Raw genomic sequence first — 11,488 nt, 5'->3', positions numbered from 1 at the left:
TTGTTGAGTCAACTACTGATCTCCGTTCTTAGTGAATTCGAAGTTCTTTAAGAGCCTCAAACCTTTAACCTAATGTTTTTGAATTGGCACCGCATAAGTGTATTTTCTGTTTTCATAATCTTGTACAACACGCCCACTGCGTACAGCTGAGTTTAGTTCAGATTTGTCACAACCTTACCTGTAGTTCTGACATCATTTCAAACGGCCCTCACAGCTAAACAGTCAACAAGGTGCAAACTGTTTTACCTTTCAGCTTTGATGCCTTTTATCTACAGTCAAAGCGACCTGCCTTTATACTCATCTGCACGGGGATGGGAATATTTAAACATGTCTTTTTTCTGGCCTCTCCACAATCAGGGCCGGCACGTGTTGTTCCTGTGTAGAGCAAAAACACCTGCTGTGATGTTGGCCCGTACCGATAAGTATACATTTGTAATTTACAAATAAATATACACCTGGCTCTCATAAGTAGGCCAAGCCTATTTGCAGCTGTGTCCACTACTTGGTCCACAACATGAAGAGCATCTATATTTACTAAACATGCTGACACAAAATTTCAGTTTTGTTTTTCGTTGTTACATTTTTATAGCTTTTGAGAAGTCGTGAATCCAGTGATGATGATGAATCAAACAATACTTCAAACTTGAAATGAGGAGTTCTGAACAGTGGCATTGCTTAGACTTCAGCCTTTTAACTTGTAATGAATTCAGTGAAAAACACATGCGATGATACCTGCAGTATTTTAGAATGGACCTCCCTTCCCTCAGACTGATTACATGGGTGAGGTGTTGCAATGCATCAATTCAATTCAATTCTGCATTTTGCTGTAATGTTCTCCCAGCAATCTGTTTAGCTCAGCAACGACTCGTGCACACAAACACTACTTTTTGTTTTCACTTTTCCCCTGTGTAATGTACTTTGCTTTCTATAATTGTGACTTCTATATCAGTAGGCCTATTTATCATATTTGTCAATAGGCTTTGTGTGTGGTGTTGTCACGTTTTATCCTGTAGATGTAAGTGGTGCAGACAAAGGACGGATGCATAAATCAAACAGCAGCCGAGTAAATTTAGTAAAGGACTTGCAGGACTCAGTCAAGACCAACAAGACCCAAGTCTGAGTTCAAACTGAGTCGACCCTGAGGTACAAAACAAAGCACTTCTGAAAACAGTATTTCTAGAAAACACTTTTTATCCTTTATAGATTTTTTTTATTGCTGCCTTGCCCCTCCGGGCCACCGTACATCTTGAAAACATCTTGTTCTGTCAGTGAATAAAATGGAGCTGGCGTGACCTTGATGTGAAGCACTGAGAACTCAAAGCTCGACTCCAACACCATCATTGTGGCTCAAAGTTGGATTGAAACATTCAGGACTAAACCTGGACTTGAAGACTGGTCGTGTTTTGCGATTAAAAACCAAGACTGAGCTTGATAAGTAAAAATCTTGCAATTTTATTTGCATATAAAGGCAGCTAAATATATCACAATGAACTGAAAGAGAGAACTAACATTTCCATGAAGAGGGATACAATCAGAGCAAGAGCGAGAGAGGAACAGAGCACGAAAAGAGCATTTACAGCGGCAAAGTTGAGACAACTATTGGCAACATTTTTTTTGTGCTAGCAAGATTGCATTTACACACAGTGCAAAATTAGAAAAAAAAAGCAATAAAACACAAATACTATCAGATTTACACTTTAAAGGACAACTTAACAATGTTTAGGCAGGTGTGTTGTTGGGAACAACCAGCACCTGGTGGATTGTGACTCTGACAAATTTTCCTCTCTCATCCAAAATGAATGTCTACCCTACTGGGAGAGTCCATACAAAAAACATTTAAGAAAACTCTGAAGAGCGTCTGATGGGAGCATTAAAGAAACATGTCAATCATACAGGTGCATCCAGAAAAAAAAAATGCACCAGATTTTTCTTTTTTTTTGTCAAACACAACTTTTAGTACAGATGTTTTACAACATGAATATATAATATATATATTTTATACATACATTTTCCAAATTAGATCAGAAATTCATAATGGGATGTTACAAAGTAAAAATTTTTTGGGCTGTAATTCGATAGCTTTCCGTCCCTGCGTTAGTCAGGTGTTGTTTTGCTGGGATGATGGATAATAAATAAAGACTTTTCTCTGAGCTCGCAGAGAGTGGGGCTCTAGCTGAGAACATTAAAGCTAGTTTAAGGCAGCGTCCCTGTCAGCCAATAAGAAAAGAGGAACTGACGAGAAAACAGAAACGGAAACAAAAAAAAGAAGAAAACCTAATGGCAAAATATCAGATGACACAACATAAAACAATGGCATCCATTGTCCGGCCAATGCAAACCAAACATAAAGAAATTGTACAAATTCACAAAGCATCATTTATCTTACAGATCTGACCAATATTTATCAAGAGCAAGATTGTTTAACCACAAAATCCCTCTGAAAAGGAGAACACCGGTGCCATTGCTCTGCATTGCATGCTGTAACTGTCCAGATTCTGATCATTATTTTTCTGTTACAATACAAACTTTCCAAATGAACCGCTGTCAGCTAACAAAAAAACACCAAAGACACACAGATGTGATGGTAATGAGGTACAGAAGGTCAGAGAGGACAAGTGCGGAAATATTCCTCTTGCTTTGTTTTCCTGTGATCTTCAAATAGTTGCTTCGTTATTTAAAAAAAAATCAATTTGGAATCACAAAATAGTATTTTCCTTGAAATGATGAATTAAATTATTTTCATGATTAAAAAAAGAAAGAAAGAGATTTGCCTTAAATTGTTACCATTGTTCTTATTCTTGAGGGATTATCTCCTGGATGGGGTTGTCATGGCTTCCTGTGGATGTCAGGTGATTGACAGGAAGTAAGAGTGTGACATGAAGGAGTGCCGACGACGAGTTCAGGACGAGACACAAAGTTTCTTCAGGGCTTCTGTCTTGGCTTTGTGGAAGTTTTTCCTCGCTGTTCACTGCTGCTCTTCTGGAGGAAAACAAGCCCTGGTATGTGCAGCTGCACCGGCAGCATGCAGAGAAACTGAAATCTGACAGAGACACCAGCATTGTTGGCACTACTTAAAAAAAACAAAAAAAAAACAACAACACCGATATTCTCCTTTAACCCTCCCAGACAAACTCCCCCACTACGCCCGTCTCCACATCTTCTCAATCTCAACAACAGCTTAGAGAAGACCAAAAGTTTGCAAAGAAACACTTAGAATTTTTTTTTTAACTTGACATATTTATAGAAAAAAAGTAGTTTATCCTCCCTGCGACCCTCCCCCACCCCCCCATGTGTCCTCTGGTCTCAGGAGCTGGAGGGGTTGGGCAGGTCAAACACGATGGGGGGGTTGGTGGGCTGGAAGCTGACAGTGCAGGTCGACGCGTTGATGAACGTCGTGTAGCCGTCTGTCATGATCCCGTAGCCTGAGGACGGAGGAGACAGGTGTGAGCGCGACACACGGAAACGCCTTCGCTTCAGAGATTCCTACCACTGACTTTTCTATAAATGAACAGCATTCATGTCATAACATCCATTTTCTTCTCTCAGCACTAACTACTCTGAACGGTGTGGGTTAAATAAAGTTCAGATTTCATTTAGAGCGTGTGTGTAGTGTTTGGTCTTGGCCTCTAAACACAATGTTTTGTTACCTTCGACATGAAGGCTTTAATGGACAGGGGAATGTTGGAATGTAAAGACTTAATTAATTCATGCAGTTAATTAAAATCCAGTTTCAAGGTTATGAAGCTCGTAATGGTTAAGTGTGGATGCACATTCATTTGAAATAAATAAAGTGATTTGAAGAAAAATAAAATCAGTTTATTGAAAACAAGAATAAGTCATTTGTGGGAACTAAAAGTCGACCCTGGCCTTAGTCTCCGTACCTTCATGTATTCCACCGAAGGCGTGAAGTTTGGGCCGGACCCTCTTCTGGACCGTGTTGAGCAGCTCCACGCAGCCGACCCGCTGCAGCTCTTTAGGAACCCAGTCTCGGAAACCTATGTAAAACAGAAACAGATGTTCCAGTTCATCGGTTTTATACAGTGAGCAACAGATGTGTGAGAAAATCAGTGCTACTGAAGTGTAAAGTACAAATCTAAACGTGTGTTGTTTCCTTAAACATGTCATGTAGGTGAGATAATGTATGATAAAGTTCTGTAGCTGCAACAAGTTGTTCTCATTATATTTTGACATGCATACTGACCATATCCCTTAATAGCTATTGTTTATAATTTAGTGACAAATCAAATCTGCTTATTCAGTCTGGTTGTTGTAAAATCCTGGCTCTGATTCCTGTCATATGGTGAGAGTAAGAAAATAAACTGTTTACAAATACGATGTACTGTATGTATTTAAGCAGATTCAGCCGCCGGCTCCCTATTTATTGATTTACATTTCATTAGTTTGTCATAAATACTGAAGTAATTTGTGACTCTTCATGATTAAAAATGAATAATTAAGACAAAAAATGATCCCATATCTTAACACACACCTCACCCTCAGCATCAAACTACCTCCGTTATACTTCCGCATATAATGACTTTTCATACAACAGCCTTTGGTGAAGCCTGTGTAAACTAAACAAGGCGACTGTATCACAAAGGCGCACACGCACACACACTCATTCAATTCAGAAACCGCTCTTACTCGATACTCGACCCTGAAATAACCCAAAAAAACCTCACGACAGTAAACCAAACACACTGTGGCAGATGAAATACGTTCTTATGTTTCCTCCACAGTTGTGCAGCACCGATTTCTTTCCATTTTGTGTCTTCCAGTTTTACTGCCCCCCTCCTCTCCTCCTCCCCCGAGCGCTGTTCTCTCCCCTTCCCATGGTCTCTCTCCAGTCGTTTGCAGCGTCTGTCACTCTGCTGCAAAATCGAGTTTCCATGCAATCAAACGGCCACAGCGGCTGCCGCAGCAGCAACAGCAGCAGCAACCCTCCGTAGGCGAGAGGGAAGGAAATCACTCAATAAAGCCAGATGGAGAGCGGAAAGGAAAAAAACAAAATGAGGGGGGGGGGAAACAAGTGGAGCCCAAACAGCTAGAAGTAAACCTGAGTCAGTCTGTATGGGGGGGAAAAATGAAACCAAATAATATGAATCTTGTTTTTCATAAAGAACACAAACACAACTATTGACTCTGGGACCACGTTCACTGCAGATACAGAAAGAAAAGAGGGTCAACTGTAACACACACTCACACACACGTACACACATAGCCTGCTGTGACGCCTCCAGTGACTCCGTACAGATTTTGAATAATGAGGCACAACCTCATTAGATATGGTGATGAGGGGACTGTGATTGGTTAATTGGACTCACCCAGCGGAGGTCCGTGGGTCATCAGGATGTCGATGCCTTCGGGGACGAGGTTCCATTTATCCAGCAGAGACTGACCCCGAGGCAGGTTGAACCCCCAGCCGTTAAACCACGGAGTCCTGCCGAGAGAGAGGGAGAGAGGGAACACATTAGCATCGCTCTGGAGAACAACTCCGCCGTGATTATGGCTTCAACCCTAGATTGGTATAGGGAGTAATGTACATTACTTTTCTTCAGCCGGATGCCGCATATTTATACATTTAAATGTCATTACACATTTACAGTTCCATCCATAATGTGTATTTTAAGCCGCATAACCACCGACAAAGACAGAGTGTCCGCGCGGCAGACAGTGATGCATGTGTTTAGCGACTAAAAGGGTTTTATAAGCGTCGTAAAATATCAGATTAAAAGGCTGTGCAAACACAAAGCGCCGGAGCCGTCGTAAAGCAGCTTCGACGCAACAATGCAAACTTAACACTTGCTGCTGTTCGCTGTAAAAGGCTCCAATAATTTAATTTTGTTTTCTGATGTCTGCAAAAGATTTTAAAAGCAGCATTAACTGATTTTTCTTGGCCACTTTGGAAGCACAACCAGATGTTAAGTTGCTTTAGTCGCCTGTTTACACAACCTGCAGACACGTAGCGATGTTAGCTTTCATTTATCAGAGCTTTTTTTTTAGCTTAAATCAGTGAGACAGCGGGCTGTTACATATTACACATATTCAGATACTGATTGTGGCAGCATTGAGGCTGTGAAGGCCCCGGTGTAGTGGAAAAAGCTTAATACCAAAATAAAATAAATTCTCTGGGAAAAAACAATCACAATGTGTAAATTAATTGTGCAGAAGACAGAGCTGCGTGAAACAAAAACAAGCGGTAATCACAAATATTTTATTCTTTTGCAGTGGAAATTGAGAAAAACAGAGAAACTTCATTGAAATGCATAAAAAGCTTTTTGTCTCAGAGATGAATCCTGGAATAAAGACGATGCCTCAGTAGAAATTATCAATATGGCCCTTCCTGAGGACATGCAAGTGAAGAACACACACAGTATAGCTGTACGTGTGTAAGTAACCAATAGTATGTATTGAAAATGCATGAAATGGTTTTACACCTGCAGGGAGCGCTTGGTTTGAAGCAGCAGAGCAGGCGTCTGCAATTCCAAAAGAGTCATGATCAAGTTGAAGTAATTTTAGGAATCCAATAAACAAAACTACACGACTGACTGAGCGGTTTCTACTAGTCAAGGAAAAAAAAAAAAAGTGAATTTCTAAAGAGCCGGGCGCCACATCACACGTCAACCCCCATCCCCTCTGCTACCCAGTTACAGAGTGATTGACAGCAGCCGGGCCACCTCCAGCTGCCTGGATGGGAGTGTGCAGCTCCAGGGTGACAGGCAGCATCTCAGCCCCCCCCAGCAGACACAAAGAAAGCCTCGATCTGGCTGAGTGGGAATGAGGGATGGATGGATGGATGGATAGATGGATGGATGGATAGAAGGGTAGATGCATGGGGGGGTGGGGGGTGGGGGGTGTGAAACCAGATGAAGAAATAAAATGAACTGTGCAGAGGTTAGATGTAGGAGCGTGGGCGGGGAGGGAGAGGGGAGGAAAAGAAATCGAGCAGAGGCTGGTTGATAAATTGAGCCTTCATTTATCACAATAGTGGTAATGGCAGAAGAAGGCTGACAACAGAGGAAAGGAAGATAGATTATCATCACATAATACCTCAGTATATAAGCTGACCCACTGCTACACCCCCGGAAAAAAACCTTTTCATTTTACTCGGAGGCTTGCAGCGGCACAGTGCAGCGGAGCCGCTGATGAACAGACGGTTCTGGGCTCCGTTATTCCCCGGTTACTCTGGGACCGACCGCTGAGCTCCGAGCCGCTTCCAGTCACTTAGCGATGGCGCTGCGTATGGTATTTGACCGAGGGGAAATCAGGGCTCCACAAACATCAATAGGCTTTGTTACAATGAAGGATGGACGCCCCAGCACTAATCAATACTTACTGTTCCTGAGGAGGGCCAAGTGGGGCTAACCAGACTCAGGATGTGTAAAACATGAGATCACAATCCCTCCTGGTTCATTTTAAAAACACAACCAGGCTCCAACAGTCTGAAAGTGAACGTAAAACACAAAAAAATCTCATTAATTCAGTGTGGCAAGAGGAAAAAAAAAAAAAAAGAGCACTATAATGCAGTCTAAGCACCGGCTCAGCCCGTTTGGGTCTGGTGGTCGAGGAGTATCGAGTGTTTGTGCCCTCGGATAAAAAGGCGGCGGTGGCGGGCGCAAGACCTGGAGCCCGCTCTTTGATTTGCTCGCTCAGTCGTCGCCTTGTTCTCTCGCTCGGTGGAGAGCTGAGAAATGAGGTTAAAAATGAAATGTGAGGAGCGCGCAGGGGAGTGAAGGCCACAGACTGAACTGATTAATTAGAACTAATCACACAAATCGGAGCTAATGGAAGTCTAATGGATTACCGGGGAAAAAGACTCGCCACTTTCTCAGATGGAAATAGCGCCGGCTGTGGAGAAACTTAGAAAAAGCGGTGAATCGGAGCTGAGCTGCACAGAACAGAGCAGAGTAGAGGCAGGGTATTTGTCTGGCTCCAGTTTTGACTAATAGCGACATGGCCAAACTTTGAAAAATGGCCGAGCGCATTTATTCACCCCCCTCGCCCTCCACCCCCACAATAGTTCAGGAAAAATAAATTGTGGTTTCTCGCAGCGAAAATAAATAAACAGCTGCAACGCTGATTTTGCTGCGTGTTTCACATGTTTTCTCGCACATAAACACATTCGTCTGGGAGATGAAACATAACCCCTGACATGAGCCGTGGATCCTGAGCCAAGGAAAAGGTCCTGACTGAATGCAGAGCGAGGCGCTGCGGCTCCACGCCACAATGGCCCCATTGTCGGCCGTCTGCCTATGAAATATACCTTCCATGCAAGTGCATTTGTTAACCTCCGCCAAGATTAATGACATCCCGGTCACATAAAGGAGAGATTGTTTCCTGTGTGGCTGTGACACAGGTTTTATTATATTGTATTGCAGTGTGTGTGTGTGTGTCTGTGTGTGTGTGTGTGTGTGTGTGTGTGTGTGTGTGTGTGTGTGTGTGTGTGTGTGTGTGTGTCGGGTCCACCAGCTTCTGAGTAGGATGTGAGTGTTGAACAGAATGTACGCTGCCAGTGTCTCAGTCTGTTCTCAGAGTGCATATAGTACATGTGGACCTGTGTGTGTGTGTGTGTGTTGAGATCAGACTACATTCAGAGCCCAGTCTTGCCTTGACACTCGCCATCTGGAGCATGTCGCCGTGGCAACAAAGGACTAGCGTCTGGAGGCAGACACACTGGGAAGTAAAAAAAAAAACAAAAAAAAAAACACACCATCACAGAAATAGAAAAGAAAAAGGAGCAAAGAGGTGATGGGAAGAGAAGAAAAGAGAGCGAGAGGAGGAAGGAGAGAAGATGAGGCAGAAACTTCTCCTTCCAGATGTGGCGTGTTAGTCACACAGCTGTGTGTGTGTGTCGCTGCCTCCAGGAGAGGAAGCGTTTAAGTTCATGTAACCTCCTCTCGGCCGACAAGAAGACCCACAGAAGGAAAAGACGCAGCTACACGTGACACCGTCTTTCACTCCAAACAACTACAGAGGAGGATGGAAAAGACAGTAACCATGGTAACGAGGGGGGGCATTTATGGACCCACAACCTCCAGGAATCAAACAGTGGAAACAGGTTAAAAATGTGCAACCCGGGGCTGGCAGCGGAGGTGAAGCAGACAGAAGCCATTTAGCCCGCGTGTGCAGAACGTCAATATCCAATTAGGCCGGTGGACATCATTAGGACGGCGGCGCCGCGTCTCTCTGGACGTGACACCGCTCTTAACCCCTCTGCTCCCCCGAGCTGCTCTCTCTGGGTCCCCAGACAGGCTATGATATCCCCCCTAATACCCCACACACACACACCCTACAATCATCTCATTACGCCTTTTAATCTGGCCCCTCCCCGCACTTACTGGATCGTTGTGACCATTTTTTACAGCTCACTGGATCAGCTGTTTCAGGCGACATTTCTGTGCCAGTGACCCCCTGAAATTATTTTGGTGAGATCTCTGGTACATTGATTTAATCAAACCGCCGTGTTCACAGTTTAACCAGATTCTGGTGTTGAAATTATTGACGACTTTTCTGACAATCACTTGAGCATCGAAAGTCACTTTTGGGGCTGCACAACCAATCGGAGCGTAATCGTGATTGCAGAATGGTCAAGGGCAATATCCAAATCACAGGAGGAAATCTACAAGTTGATCAATAATCAATATAGTAGTATGCCTGACTGTCTGACTGAGTTTTTTCCTCCCCATCATATTATTAACTCATATTATTTACAAACCAACTGTAATAAGAACTAATGTTATAACACAGAACAGTAAAGAAAGTGTGATTGTGCCAACATTTACTATTTGGACATACAGCATGTATAAGAAAAATACTGTATGTAATAATAATTGTTGCTCTGTGGTCAAATTTCAGCAGATTTGTTTCAACAAGTGTCTTTAAAATAAACCAGCAGCATGTGGGCAGATCTGACGGTCTCGTCTTACACCTGGCACTTACATAACCCCCGTTCGCCTATTGAATATGTATGTGCAGCATCTTTGGCGTTAATAGACTGTTTGACTCAGTGTCATCTACTTCTGGACATTTTGTTCCGCAGATATTTTCCATAAATTAAATAACACCGTAACGATCCTAATCGAGGAGGCTCGTGTGTTCAATTCAATTTTATTTCTCCTTTGTTGAATGTGACGTTTATTCAGATGTTGGTGCCTCACAAAAGATTTTTTATCCTCAACAAACTCAGGCTCACCGTTCTTTACCACAGTCATTTACCCACTGTTTACCAAACACAGTGCAGACTCTCAGCCCCTCTCTTTGTGTCTCGTTGAACTTACAAGTGAGACACAGCGGTGCAGAGCTCACAACAAACACTCAGACCGGAAAGACGAGTCTGTCTGTTTGTATCACTACACCTGTAAAGACCCGGACTGCTTTCATTTCTTCAGCCTGTATAATCTCCTGCTCAGACACTGCAACAAGTCCTAAAGTCTGATCATGTCCCCACAAGTTCTTTCAAAATAACTGATAGGGTAAGATGACACTGATTAAAGATAGTTTATTAAACATAGTCTGAAAAAAATAAATTTGGTCAGAGAACTTCAGACACATTTTCCAGAGGTGTTGATATACAAAGCAAATGAAAGACTGCAGTTGTTTATTTTCCGATAAAAAAGAAAAAAGAAAAATGGAGATCAAAGATCGACTTTTTACATGTGCAAAAGCTTTGAGTAAGAATAATAAAAAGCTGCACTGCTTACGTTGCAATAGAAGATATTTAACAAAATAAAACTAACTCACAGAGGTGCGGCCTGATATCTGCTGGTGGCTGTCGGCTAGCAGTAGCTCTTCGCCAGGGAGACGGACGGAATAAAGCAGAATCTACACACCGCTTGTATCTGTAGCGAGAGATAATATCTCATTAACAAGCACAAACTGAGCTCAGATCAGTGCGAGTTGAGTCAGTCAGAATGTGACGATTCATGTCACAGTTTATAAGACAATCCCAACTGGAGGTGGCGATAACCTTATATGTTCATGTTTAAACGGGAACAATGCAAGTCTTTTCGTCTGTTTTGCTAACCCTCCTCCTGGCCATGTGTGTTTGTTTACAATGAAGCTGGCGAGAAAGCAATCATTAGGGCGGTACATAACGTTATATATATCATATACGATGTGTAGTTAAATCTGTCATAAACAAGAGATCAGGGGTTACAGGGCGCATTTGTGTTACGGTGCCGATCTTGCAAGGTTGGTTTTCAGCCAAGAGCTACGAGAGCTTCCATTCTCCCTCATAAAAAGTTACATGTCATTTATTAAACCATCACAATTACTCCAAACATGTTTAATTAAGGTAAAAATGTAGCATAGTTAAGCTTAAAATCCTGTATAGTTCCTCTTTAAGTCTAAAATAATGCCCCCCTCTGCCTTAAACTGACCATTCAACCAGGACCAAGTGAGAACTGTAAAGTCCTCGTCTTCATGTGCACACATCTGATCTGCAGAAGACGACGCTCAGCTGCACACAGACGCACAAACTTACATGTCC

General features: G+C 42.7%; 1 protein-coding gene across 1 annotated transcript in view; it reads right to left on the bottom strand.

The window, feature by feature from the left end:
* Nucleotides 1–1,428: 1,428 nt before the first annotated feature.
* The window catches only part of mpped2a (metallophosphoesterase domain containing 2a), a 70,723-nt gene continuing 60,663 nt past the window's right edge, over nucleotides 1,429–11,488 (bottom strand). The window contains exons 5-7 of the mRNA XM_085771036.1: nucleotides 5,325–5,440; nucleotides 3,882–3,995; nucleotides 1,429–3,422 (exon numbers count right to left, since the gene is read on the bottom strand). Coding sequence (XP_085627162.1) covers nucleotides 3,304–3,422; nucleotides 3,882–3,995; nucleotides 5,325–5,440 — 349 coding nt within the window. The 3' untranslated portion in view covers nucleotides 1,429–3,303. The remainder of the gene's footprint in view (nucleotides 3,423–3,881; nucleotides 3,996–5,324; nucleotides 5,441–11,488) is intronic.

This window comes from Trachurus japonicus, chromosome 3, assembly GCF_045865225.1.
Source record: "Trachurus japonicus isolate A0001 chromosome 3, Traja_1.0".
NCBI classification, from domain to species: Eukaryota; Metazoa; Chordata; class Actinopteri; order Carangiformes; family Carangidae; genus Trachurus; species Trachurus japonicus.
Note: the sequence above shows the minus strand (reverse complement) of the source record. Positions and strands in the feature narration are given on the sequence as shown.